At 34.2% G+C, this 18,636-nt stretch overlaps 1 protein-coding gene and 1 long non-coding RNA gene across 2 annotated transcripts; both read left to right on the top strand.

Annotated features, from left to right (window-relative positions):
* Positions 1-5,929: 5,929 nt before the first annotated feature.
* Positions 5,930-6,729, top strand: LOC145053955 (uncharacterized). Its single transcript, XM_079002085.1, has 2 exons — positions 5,930-6,189; positions 6,294-6,729. Exons 1-2 carry the CDS (start codon positions 5,930-5,932, stop codon positions 6,727-6,729), a joined length of 696 nt encoding a protein of 231 aa, XP_078858211.1.
* Positions 6,730-11,173: 4,444 nt separating this feature from the next.
* Positions 11,174-14,644, top strand: LOC145084422 (uncharacterized). The gene is made up of 3 exons (XR_013698871.1): positions 11,174-12,431; positions 12,571-13,882; positions 13,956-14,644. It is a non-coding gene; the product is annotated as an uncharacterized LOC145084422 (long non-coding RNA).
* Positions 14,645-18,636: the final 3,992 nt, after the last annotated feature.

Genomic DNA, 18,636 nt, shown 5'->3' with positions numbered 1-18,636 from the left:
GAGAATGGGTAATTAGGGTTATTTTGGTTGATGAAATTAATAAATTTATTGTTGATTGAGAACTTAATAAGTTTATTATTTATTGTGGGTTGAAAACCCTATATGCTCACCAGGCTCCCAAGTCTGACCCACTCAGTTTATTTGTATCACAGGTATCGATACGAAGTTGCTTTACACTGAGAGATTAAAAGAGAAGTAGATCACTAGTGTAAATGAATGTAAGTCTTTTTTATGCTTATGTTTTTGTATTGACAATGACATCCCAATGGTTTAAGTGAATAAAATACATTTCTTCATAAATGATTTGATAACATAGTTATCATGTTTATTTGGGAACAAATTCCGCAACACTTTTAATCAAATGATTACTCTGAAATTATTTTAAAAGCATAAATGAAATCGGTCTTTTCTAGCCGTGAAATTGGGGATGTCACTGTTGGTATCAGAGCATTAGTTTAAGCGAGCTAAGAAATTGTAGGATTTCTATACTTAAACTTAGAATGGTAAGTGATGATTGTGAGTTGCGTGTGTCTATTATATTTTAGGTAGTACACCTAAATTGACATGAGCACTAGTTTATTTTAGGAAGGATGCCTAAAATGCTTTTATGTGCAAAATGTTTTGTGTTATAGCTATAATGATGTTATTATTTGTTCGGATCTATGGTCTGTTGCTGACCGGATCTGGAAACCTTATGTGTGTAGGATTCTAAGCGTATGATTACGAGATTAGAACTAACATGTAAATGTTTCGAAGTGATAAGGAGATTTATATGTTTATCGTAAATAAAGCCTTCCTATCTTAAATTCTCGCCTGGTACACCGAACGTCTGCTTGGGTGTACAAAACGTTATGGTGAAGACTCGTAGAGAATTGAGTAGATGGAGGAAATGAAAAGCTTATGATAGTGAATGATACCTATTAGAAGATATCGTAAGAGTGGTATCTTATCTTAGAATATGTTTGAGAAAATAATGAAACGTTTAGAGGAGTATGGTACGTCTGAAGTACACCTTCAATTGGCAGGATGATGGAACGATTGGTGTAATTCCTGAAGTTGTCCCATCGTTTGGAATTTCCATCACCAACCAAGTTGAAGTAGAATTGATGACTGAAGATACACGTGAAAGAAGTCCTAGTAGAGTCTAGGAAAATTTTATGATTAATTGGACACATTTGTATCTGTTAAATTGTTTTATGATTTTAGGATTTGGGGACTACGAGACAGTACTTGGGACGAGTATGAGTAGGTGTGAATAGTAGTAGAGATCTATACTACTGGAAGCACAGGACTCACACTTGGATCAGGGAAAGTCACATGGTTACCATGGAACTCGTAATTGATTCCGTCTTATTCTAGTCTGTCGTTACCATCGTTTCGGTAATGACTAAGAAGATGATTGTTATTCTGACCCTAGTGGTTAAATCGAATTGAGTCCGACTACGATGAGTTGGTTATGTGGTTCAGAGAACCAAGTTCGATGTAGCAGTTGACTTAAGCCAAATTAAAGTAAAGGCTGATCAAAGCGATCAATAGAAGTATCGCGTTCATTGTTAAAGAAATTGGGTTAGGTTGTATTCTGACCCAAAGGGATGAAGTGATAGCATATGCACTGAGGCAACGGCGCTAGCTAGAGTTACTCAAGGACTACGACCGTGAGATACTTTACCACCCTGGTAACGCAAGTATTGTTGCTAATGCTCTCAGTCGGAAGGTGAATCTTGAAAAGAAAAGGCCAAGAGCGTTGAGAATTGAAGATGTCTCTACAATTGTGGGAAGTATAAAAGAAAGCTCAAGAGGAAGCTTTAGAGAAAAATGACCGGAAGAAGGAACGTTTGGGATAAAACATTGGTGTTTGATACAAACGGTCAAAGACTGAAGGTATTCAAAGATAGGATTTGGGTACCTAAGATGGGAGGAGTAAGAGGGTTTCTGATGGAAGAAGCTCACAAAACCATGTACTTGATTCATCCCGACAATAAGAAAATGTATGGGGATCTAAAACCCTATTACTGGTAGCCGACGATGAAGCTCGAAGTTGCTAAAGTATGTGGCTGAGTGTGTAACTTATGCTAGGGTTAAGGCAAAACATCAGAAACTATATGGGAGTTTAGATCCTTTACTTGTACCCATGGGTAAATGGGAAGGTATCACTATGGATTCTGTGACTAAACTGCCCAGAACAAGGAACGGTCACGACATGATTTGGGTGGTCGTTGATCGCTTCACTAAGAGTGTGCATTTCATAGCAGCCAACGAGAAACGGTCTATGGATAAACTTGAGAATTCTTATGTGAAGGAAAGTGTGAGGCTTCACGGTGTTTGTTAACGATTGTATCCGATCGTGACAGCCGTTTTACCTCAAGGTTTTGGAGGAGTCTATAAGAGGAATTGGGTACCAAGTTGTGTTTGAATACAGCTTACCATCCACAAACCGATGGTCAGAGCGAATGAACGATTCAAATGTTGGAGGATATGCTGAGAGAATGTACCCTAGAATTTCAAGGTAACAGGGATGAACACTTACCTCTAGTAGAATTCACCTATAATAATAGTTTCCACTTAAGCGTTAAGATGGCACCTTATCACGCTTTGTATGGGAAAAAGTGTTGGATGCCATCATGTTGGCTGGAAGCTGAGGAAAAGCAGTTTATGGGACTTGAAATAGTCCATTAGATTGCTAAATAGTGGTAAGTGATTAGGGAAAAGGATGTTAGCTGCTCAAAAGAGCTATGCTGACAAGAAAAGACAACCAATATCATTCGAAGTTGGAGATTCGGTTTCACTTAAAGTCTCGTCGTGGAAGGGACTTATAAGATTTGGTAGAAGGGGAAAGTTGAGTCCAAGGTTTATTGGACCATTTAAAGTTCTTCTGAGAATCGGGAATAAAGCATACAAGCTAGAATTACCAGAAGAACTAGTGAGTATTCATAACACCTTTCATGTTTTTTATTTGAGAAAGTTCACGGGAGGTGTGCCTGACATAATTCCCATTTCTGAATTAAGGTTGTACGAGAACAAGAGGTTAATTGGAGAACATGAGGCAATCGTTGACCGTAAGACTATGAAGTTACGACGCAAGATGGTCGATTTAGTGCTTGTGCGTTGGAAACATACGAATGGACCAAATCTCACTTGGGAAACAGAGAGTGACATGTTGAGCCGCTACCCGTAGTTGTTTGGTGATATGTGATTCCCGGGACGGAATCATCCTAAGGGGGAGAGAATTGTAACACTCGTGTTTCTAGCCTAGGCATTTATATGAGGTGATAGTCTAGGTTAACCTTTGTAACTCATTTTGAAGAAATGAAAAGGAATTATGTGAATATTATGTGAATTATGTGTTTTATGCTTAATTATTAGGGCTTAATCAAATAAGAATAAAAATAAGCTTCAAAATTAAAGTGTGAGATAAGCCTGATATCTTTACATAAAGTTGTAGTGGTCGAAACAAGGATTTCGGGGATATAAAGAATGCTGAAATCCGAGTCATAACGAAGAAGTTATGACCTATCGAAGTTTCGTGACAAATTGCTGCCCGATTTTCATTAAATCAGGTGAGTGTATAGTCACTTTCACCTTACACATAGATATGAAGTATTTACCTTAAAATACGTGCTATGTGTAAATATATTAATTGTTTATTTGAGGTGACTGGTGAATTGATGTTTTATACAAGTTTTAAACTGTATATATATATATATATATATATATATATATATATATATATATATATATATTATCTACAAATATGTTGGGTAAAACATGGGTAGATGAATTAGATGATGTGTGATGAAATAAAAGGGATGAGAGGTACCGATGTTTAAGATGATCTAGTCATCTAGCAGAGTATAGACAACGGCCACAGACTATTTTAGATAGCCCAGTGGAACGTTAATAGACTTGTAATCGGTACGTATGTTTGAACTATATGTTCATTAGGTATTTTTGAACTATGTGTTCATCCATTAGTTCTTCCTTTTGACACTATTACATGTCGGGGTACGGGAGCGTACGGGAGTACTTTATCAGTATTTTCCCTATACTTTTATTTGGAAGAACTTTGGAGTCTTTGTTCATTTATGAAGTGATTGGACAAGCTTCATGAGTTAGTGATATAGATCATGAGTTAAATAGTGGGTGTGTGATGAAAAGTGAGTTGGATAGATCAGATGATCAGTGATATAGATCATGAGTTGAAAGTGAGTGGTGAAATATGAGAAAAGCTTTTACCCAAATGTTGGCGTGAGTGGTGCAATATGAGAAAAGCCCTTACCCAAAGTTGACCCCTGTCATTCAGCAGAGTAGGGATGACAACCATGGACTGTTTTGATGGTCTGTGGAACACTAGCAGGCTCGTAACCTGTAGGTGTTAGTGGACTTAAGTGTTCATTCGCTATACTCTAAAACCCCCATCATTCAGCAGAGTAGGGATAACAACCATGGACTGTTTTGATGGTCTGTGGAACACTAGCAGGCTCGTAACCTGTAGGTGTTAATGGAATTAAGTGTTCATTCGCTGTACTCTATTCCCCTCATGAGTGCCTTTAGGGCTAGTAAGGCTGGGGAAACCCCCTTAGTATGTTCATCAGCTGTATGGAAAACCCATTGACATGTATTGCGGGGAAACCCCATGGGAAATACCATCGATGAATAAGAGCTATGGACTAGCACATGGCGACGATGTGACTTCGTGCCTATTTGACATAAATTGCTGAAGGAAAGCAATGTTGTCACCTTTTTGGTTGTTTTATGTTAGGATGTCTTGTTTGACATAACTTGCTGAGGGAAAGCAATGTTGTCACTCCGATGTTTGTTTTATTTGACATAACTTGCTGAGGAACCCCCAAAGCAATGTTGTCACCCCTAGTGATAATCCTTAGGCTAGGTACCTTATGATAGTTGTTTTAGGGACGTAAAGTGAGGATAACGGGAATGGGTAATTAGGGTTATTTTGGTTGATGAAATTAATAAATTTATTGTTGATTGAGAACTTAACAAGTTTATTATTTATTGTGGGTTGAAAACCCTATATGCTCACCAGGCTCCCAAGCTTGACTCACTCAGTTTATTTGTATCACAGGTATCGATACGAAGTTGCTTTACACTGAGAGATTAAAAGAGAAGTAGATCACTAGTGTAAATGAATGTAAGTCTTTTTTATGCTTATGTTTTTGTATTGATAATGACATCCCAATGGTTTAAGTGAATAAAATACATTTCTTCAGAAATGATTTGATAACATAGTTATCATGTTTATCTGGGATCAAATTCCGCAACACTTTTAATCAAATGATTACTCTGAAATTATTTTAAAAGCATAAATTAAATCGGTCTTTTCTGGTCGTGAAATTGGGGATGTCACATAGAATTCCAATAAAATATTTACATGAGGAGTTGTGTAAGAAGTTGGAGCTTGGTATGTCAACTCAAAAGGTTGCTAGGGCAAAACAAATGGTTGAACGTGTCATGAGTGGCGACTACCAACTACAATATGGGTATCTGAGGGACTATGATTTGGAATTGCAAAAACTAATCCTAGTATAGCTGTTAGGATAGAAGTGTATCATGAATCATGCTTGTCGACTACTACAAGAACTTTTAGAAGGATATATGTATGTCTAGGTGCATTGAACGTGGGATTCAAATATAGGTTAAGGGATTTCCTGGGAGTGGATGGTATATTCTTGAAAGGCCCATATCCTAGGTAGGTGTTGTGGTTCTAGACTCAAATAATGGAATATACCATGTAGCATATATAGTGGTAGAGGCAGAAACAACTAGTTATTGGACCTGGTTCATGGTACTGTTAAGAGAAGAGTTGGAATTGGGAGCAAATTCAAATTTTACCTTCATTTCTGATAGACAAAAGGGTATGTTTCACCTCATTATTTCTCATGTTAATGTAGCTTACTTTATATTTTTATAAATGATACTGAGTATATTTGTATTTGTTGAGGGGATAATACCAGCAGTTGGAAAGGTATTTCCCAATGCAGAACATAGGTTTTGTTTGAGGCATATTTATGAGAATATGAAGAAACAACGGAAAGGAAAAAAGTTGATTGACAAGGTTTGGGAATGTGGTAGAGCAACAACATTAAATCACTTTAAATATGCAATGGACGGTTTGAAGAAAATTAATGATGAAGCTCATGCTTGGTTGTGTATAATTCCTGCAGAGACATGGTCTAAATCTCACTTCAGTTGTATGTCACTATCAACTTGTTGGGTTTTAATTTTTTTAATATAAAATATGTAATTTTCTTTTTGAATATGTTTTACACAAGTAGGGCACACACTAATTGTTTGTTGAATAATCTTTGTGAGGTATTCAATGTTGAGATAGATGAAGGTAGGGATAAACCAATCATCACATGCTTAGAGTATATCAGAGAATATCTCATGAAGAGATTGTGTGTTGTGCAAAAGGTAATAGATAAGTGTCAAGGGGAACTAAGTACTACTGCAACTATAACTTTAGAGGATATTAAGGCTGAAGCAACAAAGTATGTAGCTAAGTATAATAGGACAGGAAAGTACCAAGTTGCAAGCACATGGCATGATCAATATGTGGTAAACTTAAATGAAAGAAGTTGCACTTGTAGATTATGGGAGATTACAGGTTTTCCATGTAGACATGCTATTTCTTCTATATGGAACAAAATTGAAAATGGAGAAGATGCCCTTGATGTTGAGTATTGGGTTCATCCTTGCTATAAGTTATAAACATGGAGAGCCATGTATTTGAACAAAATTGATCCAATAAATGGTCGTTCAATATGGCCAAAAAGTAACTGTCCATTCACTTTAACTCCACCGAAACATCACACATAGGTTGTTATGTCAACTAGGCTAAATATGTAGTTTGAATGCCAACATGTATGTTTATGTTTTAACTATAATATATGCATAGGTGTAGTTGGGAGGCCAAAAAAGAATAGAATGAGAGGTGTTGATAAGCCTAACAACTAAACCACTAAATTGAGCAGGAAATTTCTTGCAATCACATGTTCAAAGTGTCATAACAAGGGGCACAATTCCAAAACATGTTAAGCGCAATGAGGTATTAGTGAAGTTGGAGCAAAGGGGAAGACACATGGAAAGGGGAAGACGCAGGGAAAGGGAAAGGGGGCTGGAAATTTTGTTAAGTAGTTAGTTGGATGTTTGGGTACTTAGGTCTTTTGAAACTTAAATTATGGTTTGGTTGTTTAAATTTGTAATGTTTGTATGGGTTAAGACATTCCATCATTAAGTATATTGAAACTAAATATCATGTTTAAACTTTGGTATGTAATGGTTTTATCAATAGTTCGCTTATGAATTACCATCTCCAAATCATTCTAAAAAAGATGCATGTATAACAATGTACATTTGAAATACTATTCCTAACCATTTGCAAGATGCAGTTATAACAATGTATTTACGAAAATGCACATCAAAACTACTGATTTATAACAAAGTACATTACATTAAACTTCTATTGACTTGATGTGTCACATAAACCTTCATACAACTAAATGAAACCAAAAATCCTCATTCCATCATAATCCAAAAACCCCTGAACTAGTTAGATGCTTACAAAAGAAACCAAAAACCCCATCCCATTACCATCCAAATCCTTCAACCACCTTATTGGTTAAAATAAAACCAAAGAAAAAAACCCATGAACAAAACAACATCAGCTGGTAGTTCCACAGTTCTACACTTGTAATCGCAACCCTCTCTTCCAATCGATTCATTGATCTTATCAAACCTGGAATCACCACCAATGCCCTAGCACATATCGAAAGGTAAACCCACCTTACGAACCCATATCTTGAACAATTCCAAAATTGCTTTCTGGGGTTACGATCCGTCCATGAGGTCACATTCGTTGTTTCGATTCCACATCTACAAATTTCCATCTTCGACACTTGCAGAAGACTTTTCCAAATGGATGCACAGTAGAGTGAGAACAGATGAGGGTGGGTGCGAGAACGATTTTCAAAATGATCAGACATGCATTTGGTTATAAAGAAGAGGGTACATGTGAAAAAACCAATTTGTCCTTATATTATTTTAATAAAATAATAGTTAACGGTTGAATTCTAACGGTGTGAGGGTTAAGGACCAATCATCAAAAGTTTTAAAAACAAATGGATCATCTATGATGTTTTTAAACCATGAAGGCTAAACTTCAGAAGAAACCACAAGGACCGTTTATGATGTTTTTTTTTAAAACAAATGGATCATCTATGATGTTTTTAAACTATGAAGGCTAACTTCAGATCTGAAAAAAACACAAAGACCATTTATGATGTTTTTCTAAAAAAAATAAATAAATACCCACAAGCATAATTCCAATCTTGTTCCAGAAAATTAACAAATCTTATTTTCACTTTCATGGCCATATTGATTACCAATTCGTTTATGAGTTCCAATTATACGAGGTGTGATTTTTCTTATTTAAGTTTTATAATTTTTTGTAGAGTTTGTTGATTTCTAATATGCTCCAACATCAATTATTCATGTTTTGCTTTTTACTTTTTATTTTTTATTATATTTTTTATCCTACAATAGATATAAAAAAAATTGATTTCTAACATTCTTTTTATTATGTTGATAGGTTTTACAAATATAAGACTTTAAGTATGCATACTTCGTAGATTTTTTATTTTAAATATATAACAAAAGTTTTAACCGAAAATAAGATTTTAGGTTGTTTCATGTTTTACAAGGTGTATTAAGGTTTAAATATTTTTTTTCATATATGATTTGTTTAACTTAAGACTTATTTGATAAACATAATTATTTTAGTTATTAAAAAAACATATGTTCATAATAAATGAAACCTTTCACATATCTCATCAAATAAAATTATATTGTGTGCTGGGAGTTTGTTAGAAGAACATTATGGTATTATGTGTATATTTGTGGTTTAGTCTTGATTTAGCCTTGAAATATCATGCATAAAATAAACAATTATCCTATATAATTTTCCTTGGCATATCAATAAAAACATATAATGCCATGTCTAGACTGGTGATATCCGAGAGTGGTGCCATTCAGTCATTCAGAAGTATCTTGAACCTTTGCTGATTGTAAAAAATTAAAGGATCATAATACCCCTAAAGAATACTTGTACATCAAGACTCAGGGAAAATGACTTATTAAGGTAATTAACTTTTCGTTTTGTTCATATTTAGGTAACTATTTTTTTACACATATAGGTAACAAACTTGTTGGAAATGTTCACATATGACAATTATGACCTGTTATAGCAGATTAAATCCTAGATGTAACCGCTTTCAACAAGTTCGTTACCTAAATGTGTACAAAAAAATAGTTACCTAAATATGAACAAAACGAAAAGTAAAAGTAAATTACATGAATGGTCCCTGTGGTTTGGGGGAATTTGTGTTTTTGGTCCCTAACTTATTTTTTTAACTTGGATGGTCCCTACTGTTTATTTTTATTGCACGTTTGGTCCATATCTTACCTAAAAAGACTATTGTGCCCTTATTAATTTTTTTAATTAATTTTCTTATTTATGTATTTATTTTTTTTACATATTTAAAAAAATTAATAGACCCCACATATTTGTATCTCCTCGGATGATCCCTACTGTTTATTTTTTAATTAATTTATTTTTTTAACTCGAATGATCCTTACTATTTAATTTTTTTAATTAGTAGACCATACATATTTGTATCTCCTCACCATCCCATCTCTCATCATCATCAACTTCTATTTATTTTCCATCTTTAATGATATCGATGTCTTCATCATCCATTCTTTTTTCGGTCCTTCAACTCCGTCGAATCAACACCACAACCCACTGAAGATGAAGAGACAGTAGGTTCTGGTGTTGGTTCGCCAGAGTTGAAGTACCAAAAAGAGAAGCATGATGAAGACGTCGATGTTACTAAAGATGGAAAAGAAATAGAAATTGGGGAGGATAAGAGATGAGATGGTGACTTGTAAGACCCAAATTAAATTTCTCAAATGTGGTTTCAAGTTTACAGTGAGGAGATACATATATGTGGGGTCTATTAATTTTTTTAAATATGTAAAAAATAAATACATAAATAAGAAAATTAATTAAAAAATAAATTAATAAGAGCACAATAGTCTTTTTAGGTAAGATAGAGACCAAACGCACAACAAAAATAAACAGTATGGACCATAAAATTAAATTTCTCAAATGTGGTTTGAGATTTATGGTGAGGATATACAGATATGTGGGGTCGATTAATTTTTTTAAATATATAAAAAATAATTACATAAATAGGAAAATTAATTAAAAAATAAAATAGTCTTTTTAGCTAAGACAGGGACCAAACGCATAACAAAAATAAACAGTAGGGACCATCCGAGTTAAAAAATAAGTTAGGGACCAAAAACACAAATTCTAGCAAACCATAAGGACCAATTGTGTAATTTATTTTTACTTTTCGTTTTGTTCATATTTGGATAACTATTTTTTGTATACATTGAAAGCGTTCACATCTAGGATTTAACATGCTATAGCAGATCATAATTGTTATATGTGAACAATTCCAACAAGTTTGTTACCTAGATGTGTAAAAAAAAAAGATAGTTATCCGGATATGAACATACCGAAAAGTTAATTATCTTAATAAGTCATTTTCCCTCAGACTAAATATTATATTATTGATGACATTTAATTTGACTTAAGCGGTTAACGTCGAACTAAAAATAATAAATAAAAATCCAAAAAGCAATTGAATGTCATTAGTCTATTTAAATTTTATGGTTGATAGTTGGATCTTTGATTAAAATGTCAGTTTACAATTTAAATATATTTAGTTTTTTATTTCTTAGTTTTTATTATTTATATATATACTAATTTAGAAAGACACGATGAACAGGATTTGTTTCCTATTGGAGCACTTTTAAATTTTCTTTTTTGTTTTTTTCTTTTTCTTTTGGCAGTCAACCTTACTGTTCAAAGTGTACACTAGTCCTTCTTCTTTACCACTCCACGTTGATCAGTTTAGTCTCTACACGTAACCATCCACCGCCTCAAATGTCTCAACTTTCACATTCCCATATTTCACATTTACTCTTCATCTTCTCTCATATGTATCACCACCCACCACCGCTTGACGTATCACACCTCCATTACAATCGATTCAGATGCATTAATGGGAATATTGATCGACGGCTCCATTACAATTGATTCAGATGCTTCCCCCCCCCCCCCCCCCATCCGCGTGTAGCCATCGCCGTTGACTTCTGATAAAAATATGACCTTTCTTACCCATCACCGTCTCTCTCCCATATTAGTAGACTAATATCACCGGTTTTGTTCTTCATAGTTGAGACCCAAAACGCTTCCACCACCACCACCTTATATGCCGCTGCTCACCACCACCATATACGCGTATACAAACATGACTGCAGTCGATCTTCTCCACCGATTCACTCTGCTGCTTCTGCACAATCTTCAACCTCCTCTGTTTGTAAACCGATGAAGCTTCCAACTTGGATTGGAGGTCGTTGTCCTATCCTTATGTCGACTAGGCCTCCTCCTTTTGACATCAATCTGTCCGGAGATATGATCAGTATAAATGGGTGGCAAGGTTAGTTTTGGATTTTCTATTATTCTCTTCTTTTATCGATGTCTTCTTTCTAAGCAAGAAACACAGTCTCCTTCGACTTCAAAACCCTTGAAAACCCCCCTTCTTATTTTCTGGAGCGAGAAATTGCTAAAGAGAGAAGGTATGATGGACGTTTCAGCCACGGGCGGTAGTTCAAGAGAACTTTCGCCGGAGGAAGAGATGCTGATCATACATTCCACTTCAATGGCAGCCGAACCTCTAACCAAAGTAGGCAATACGTTTTGCTTAATTAGTAGAAGGTAAGACCGATATTTTTTTTATCTCTTTCAATCGCTTATCTATATCTGTCGAGACGATGATTGAATTTGTTGGTCATTTTAGTAGAATGTAGCGACTTCATAAAGAATTAGGGGTGTGGTTTCATTTAAGGGGGTGCTTCGAGAAAAGGAAGGCTGATGTTTGTCGATTTTTAGGTTCCTGCAGTTAATCTGATAACTATCATCTAGAATTATGGTTTAATTAGATGTTGAATTTTGGTATGAGTAAGAGTTAGTGCAAACTAGACAGTCTTCGGAAGCTGATCTATCATCTATGCACGATTTTCCACTTCAACATTGGTTTGGTTGAAATTATTTTCTTTTTTGGGCAGAATGCATTGCTTGTATAAACGATTAGGGTTTTAGTATCCAGTTTACATGGGTGTGACGATAAAGGCAGTCCAAAGTTTTTTTAATTCAAGCTCCATACAGTTAACTCCATAGTTGTTATGTTCACTTAGTATCCTTCTTAATATAGGGAAAAGGAGGTCGTGAGGTGGGGTTGCTACTTTGGAATTCAAGAGACGCAATCTTTTCATTGTTTGAGGTATGCTTAACCTCATAAAACAATGTGTATCGATCATACAAATCAATTTGACATTAATTTAAAGCTATACAACATTAATAAACATTACTTAATAGAATTGGACAAGAGAAGGCTCTCTATAATTCTTTCCCATTTTCAGGAACTTTTGTGGGTATACAAGTTGGTGTCGCCTCTTAAGCTTGGTATGGCGGACGCTACAAGAGTTTATAATGCACTTGCCTTGTTCAAGTAACTATTACTGAATATTAATTTCTTTTCCTATTGAAATATATTTTTTTTTTCAATTCTCCTTCTACTCTATAATGTGTATGTGTGTTTGTAAATTGTATTTGGTCTACTGATCTCTGGATGAAAAAACTACGAATTTGTATTGGTTGATTGGAAACGTTTAATTTTACGGGTTTTGTGTTGTAGGCGTTGCCGAATTAGCAACCGAATTAGCAACCCGTCGATTACCCGACTTTTTGGGGTTAGGGTTACTGTTTATACAGCTTATATGTGAAAGATACATTTAGGACATAAATACCCCTGTGGTGGTTCTTAATAAATAAAACGTTTGAACCTTAGAAATAATGAAAAAAACCACTGTTCTTGAAAAAATAAAATAAGCCACTAATCTTGTGTGTTAGAATGTATTTGCATTTGCTATACAAATAATGAAATAAACCAATGTTCTTGCAAAAAAGAAACTTAAACCGCATTATATTTGAGGAAGGAACAGTTTTAACAGTTGTTGCATGTATTATGTTACTTCTGGGACATTTTCTAGGTCTTTATCACCTCGCACATTGTTTTCCAAGTTTTATTTTCGACTGATGGTTAATTTTCCATAAAGAGTTGATACGCATTGTGTTTACATACAATTCCAAGTTAGAAATGAATTTAAATCTCTATCAAACTGACATCTAGGTCACAAAGAGTACTCTCTCTATAGCAGTAGATGCTTTTTTCTGTTTCCATGACCCTAAATAGTCATTGTTTGAATTGTGTAGGAAAAACCACCTGCATGAAAAAACAGTTAACTGGAGATTTTGAGAAGAAATATAAACCTAAGTAATTATAAAACTGCATTCTCCTATCTACCAAAGTCTTTCATTTCGACTCTTATAATTAATAAATTTCTTTTTTCGTTCATATAGAGACCATTGGTGTTGAAGTTCACCCTCTGGATTTCTTCACTAACTGTGGAAAGATTCAATTTTACTGAAGGGACACAGCCGGACAGGAGATATTTGGTGGTCTTCATGATGGTTATTAGTAAGTATCTAATCTGCCATTGTTTATTTATATCAAATGTCTAAAATGCCCTTTATTAACAATGACAATAAGCATATTTACTGACCTATTTGAATGATGTTCAACATTCATGGTCAATATGGCATCATCATGTTTGATGTAACTGCAAGGTTGACTTACAAGAATGTTCCCACATGGCATCATGATCTTTGCCAGTTAGTTTTGTGATATTTTTTTTATCATGAATCTTTATTGTTTCTTGATGTATTTTTATATGGATTTTTATAGTGTTTGTGCGAACATCCCAATTGTGGTATGTGGAGACAAAGTTGATGTGAAGAATCGTCAAGTGAAAGCAAAACAACTTAGTTTTCATAGAAAGAAGAACTTGCAATATTATGAAATCTCAGCCAAGATTAATTACAACGTTGAGAAGTCTTTCCTTCATCTTTCCAGGAAGTTGCTGGGTAATGCATCAAGGAACGAGTAGAGTACAACACCAAGAAAGGTGAAGATCCTCTCTCCTCAGCCCAAAAAGGACGGCGGAGGTGGTGGTGATAAGAAGCCCAATGAAAAGCCACCGGAGAAAAAACCTTGAAGAAAAAACCTGTCGATGACAAAAAACCAAAAGAGATGCTGCAATTAATTAATGGAAATGTTGGATTATGAGTTTATTCCATTAAATTAATGATTTATCAAAACTTATATTGTATTTGATTGTTTTTTTTTTTGGCGGTGGCTGCTATATAGCCTCAACAAAGCACGGTGGTTCTTAAGATTCCGCTCCACTTTTACTCTAGACCAATTTCATTCAAGTATATCTTTCCAGTTTGCTATAAATGGCTTGTGTGTCTCGTCCAAAACAGAGTTACAACCTATTGCCATGTTTGTCATCTACAAATAATAAGTTATAATCCCGCAACGTGGGTTCCTTCACTAGTTGTCTATTATTTTAGAGCAAGTTACTTATCATTTTGTGTTCATGTATGTTTTTTATGTTATTTTATTTTCTAATTTTAAATAAAAAAAAATATCATTAATCTAGACAAATTTATCAATGTTTTCTATTTTTTTTAAACATTATATTTCATTATACAACATGATCATTTTATCATTAATCTAGACAAATGGAACATTATTCAGATCTTCAAACTATTATATAATATTATATAGTTACTGGACAAAACATCTAACTATCTTTTAAAATAACTATTTACAAATAGATGATTAATATTATATTTTTTAAAGTTTTGAATGTTGTTTTATTTTGTAACCGTCTAGTACACTGATTATACATAGTAACATATGATGAATCGTCAGGGCCATTTATTTCACAATAGTGTAAAAGCTCTTTTCAATTTCGATCGTCCTCTACCATTTTGTAGTTTAACATTTCGTGTGATTTCAATTCTTTAAGCTTTTTCTCTCTCAAAAAAAACTTGGAAAACGAATGAGTTAAAAATAAATTTCCTTTTTATCCCAGTATTGATAAAATATACATTTAAATAAATGTGAAAATCAAAATGACTTTAACCATCCTCGTTCAAAGGAAGTCATGAATATCTACCATCCAATTGATATATATTATGAGGGTAAATGTCATTGTAGTCCAATCAACTATCGTTAGTTATCTGATTTGGTCATTAAAATATTTTTTTGTGTAATATGTCATTAAACTTACAACTTACATGTGTATTAAGTCGTTTTCGTTAGTTTTTAACATATCATCCATTAACTGGTTATTATAAATTACACGAATGATCTCTATGATTTCAATTTCTTTCGTGGCTAGTACCACACTAGCATAGTTCACCACCGACATCACCAACGTTCAATTCCGACAACCACCACCCTTCACCTCGGGCAACCCCGTTAAACATTATTCTAACATACGATCACTAACCAAAAAAATCTCAATCGATTTTATTTTTTATAAAAAAATAATTTCAACAAGTTTCAATTTTAAAGAGTGTATTTAAAATTATGTGAATGGTCCTTGTGGTTTGGGGTAATCTGCATGCTTGGTCCTTAATTCTGTTTTTTAACTCGGATGGTCCCTAAAATGTAATTTTTTCCGCATTTGGTCCCTACCAGACCTAAAAAGACTATTTTGCCCTTTTTATTTCTTTTTTAATTATTTAATTATTTATTTCTTATTTGTTATTGAAAAATATTATTAAAAACAATCAGATCTCACCCTTTACCTTGACCCTTCCCACCCATCGTCCTTAATCATCACCATCGGATAATTTCTTCCAAAAACAATTGGCTACCACCACTACATACTCCTTCTTCCCTCATCCCCACCCCTACCATCGCTGGAAACCCCCCCCCCCCCCCCTCTTCTTTACTTTTTCCGGAAAGCTCTCAACCACCTCCTTACCATTTCACGTCGGACATCAATTTCTCTCGTCGGAAAGCCTAACAGCCTCTCCAGCATCGACACCATCACCTTTGTCACCCTTGATCGAGAAGAAGGGGTGATACCGGAGCTTAGGGCTCCACACCACTGCTCAATCCCTACATCAGAGGATGTGTTAGTGACCTTCCAATATTTCTTGGACCACCGTCAACCTCTGGAAAAACGTTGGTGGTTTAGGGTTCCATAATTACTGCAGATGCTGCCCCATGAACCGATCCATTTGTTTCCTTTCCATTTATTTCCTTACTATTCTTGATGTGTATTATGATCGAATGAAACTAAAGACGGAGCCCTAAAATCACAGGATTAAAGATATGTCTCCTTACTCTCTTGGTGATTTGGGTATATTAGAATATGAAGCATTTGGTTTATGATTTGTGATTCATTTTTTCATCAGGTTGGTGATTCAACTTGCAAACTCGAATTTCAAGTACTAGAGTGTACCCCTATAATCGATGTTCTTCATCTTCACAAACATCGATCGTTGTTTTCGAGACCAAGGTCGATTTCTAGGATTCATCATCAGTTAAATTTAAAACATTTCAATTTTTGTGGTCATAGTATGCTTTTGATTTCAATTTCCATTTTCATTTATGGGTTTAGATGGAAAAAACTCAATTTATGGGTTTCATTTGGATTGTATTTGTGAGTTTTTCTTGGGTTGTAGATTGGATTTTTGTTTTGGATTTGAGTTGTTGCTTTGATTTTAGATGTATTTCATATTTATGGTTGAAAATTAGGTAGTTTGTGTTGACTTTATGGTGATTTCTTTGGTATCGGATATGTGGCCGGAGATGGTGACCATTGGTGTCGGGAAACTAGATAGCCCTCCTCCATTATGAAGGGACGAAGAATAAGTTGGGGTGGGTCCATTAAAAACAATTATTAATAATTTATTTTATTTACTAATAGTTGAAGTAATAAAAAATATTAACAAAATAAAAATATATCATCAAGGGCAAAATAGACTTTTCAGGTCTGACAGGGACCAAAAGCGCAACAAATTACATTTTAGGGACCTTCCTAGTTTCCGAGTTAAGAAAAAAATTATGTACCAAGCGTGAAAATTACCCCATTCCACAAGGACCATTCGTGTAATTTACTAAAAAAATATACCTTTAGAATCAACATTGAATGAAAGTTAACAATGTCTATTTGCTAAATAAGAAATTAATTACCAATAAGATATTTGTGAGTTAATTTTTTCTTACAGAGAATGCATCAATAATCCTTACCTTCACAAAGTATATACATGACATGTTTATTTAAATTGGATTATCCGAATGAAATTATTACACTATGTAACACTAAATGCAGTTCACTAACTACCAATATATACATTTTTATTTGCGACGAGAGTCCCATATTAAAAACCGATCATTCTTAATGCAGCTATTTCACCAAATAATATTAAATGCAATTTGCAAATTTCTACGATGACCCTTTTAGTGATCTAGTATATTTTTGGTCGATTTAAAGGATTTAAGTGGTTGGAGTTTCTACCAAATCTATTATATTTTTACTTAAAATCGACCAGTAAACTAAACTCTAAATCTAAAATCCTGGGGGTTGCCGGAAGTGAACGATGGTGGGTGCCGGAAGTGAACGATGGTGGTGCAGGTAATGAACGATGCTGGTAAAGGACCAACCACAACAAAGTTGAAACCATATGGACCATTCTTGTAAATTATAATAACCGGTTAACGGAAGATCTGTTAAAAACTAACGAAAATGACTTAATAGACATGTAAGTTGTAAGTTTACTGACCTATTGAGAAAAAAAATATTTTAACAATCAAATCAGATAAATAACATAGTTGATTGGGGTACTAAGACATGTAATTGTTAAATCTTCTTCTTATCTTGTTATATTCGCACCAAAATAAAGGATATGGGTTCATTTTACATATTGATCGTAATTATTATTTTGGATGGAAACAATAGCCCCACCCTGAATTACCCAATAGAATCCCATGTTGATTGAATCATTGAACGAGGCCAATTAATGGGCCCTGTGACATGTTTTATCTGGACTTGCAAAACCATACACCAAGTAAAAGTTAAACCTAGAAAAAGAAAGGTGCTTTTTCAGGAGGCAAACTATATGTATGTGTTTTTTCATGTTTCATGTTATTACTAATGCCATTACAAAAGCTGCCATTCTTTACCATTATTATTCTTTGGTCCCAGGTTAGGGTAAAAGAATAACTTTACCTTTTTATCGTTAATAAACAGGTTTTTTTTCTTCTTCTTTTTTGCTTCTGATTGATTCCTGTTGATGGATAGATCCAAACAAATGTTGGTTTTAAGGCTGCCTTTTGTTATATCATATATGGGAGAAGGTCAAACCAAACAAGTTTTCTAGGATTAATTTCGATGATGAAAATAAGATATTCATGTCTTTTGCATAAGTGATGCCCACCTGTTTTTTATGTAATATTTCTTTTTTAGATGTCATTTGTTTCAGTATTAGTCCATGTAAAATGCATTACAAGTTGGTCATGTTACGTTCTATTTATGCATAATAAATGGGGCATAAAACTGTTT

The sequence above is a fragment of the Lactuca serriola genome, chromosome 1 (genome assembly GCF_051521515.1).
Source record: "Lactuca serriola cultivar US96UC23 chromosome 1, Lser_US96UC23_V15, whole genome shotgun sequence".
Lineage (NCBI taxonomy): Eukaryota > Viridiplantae > Streptophyta > Magnoliopsida > Asterales > Asteraceae > Lactuca > Lactuca serriola.
This window is presented reverse-complemented; position numbering and strand designations above follow the sequence as displayed.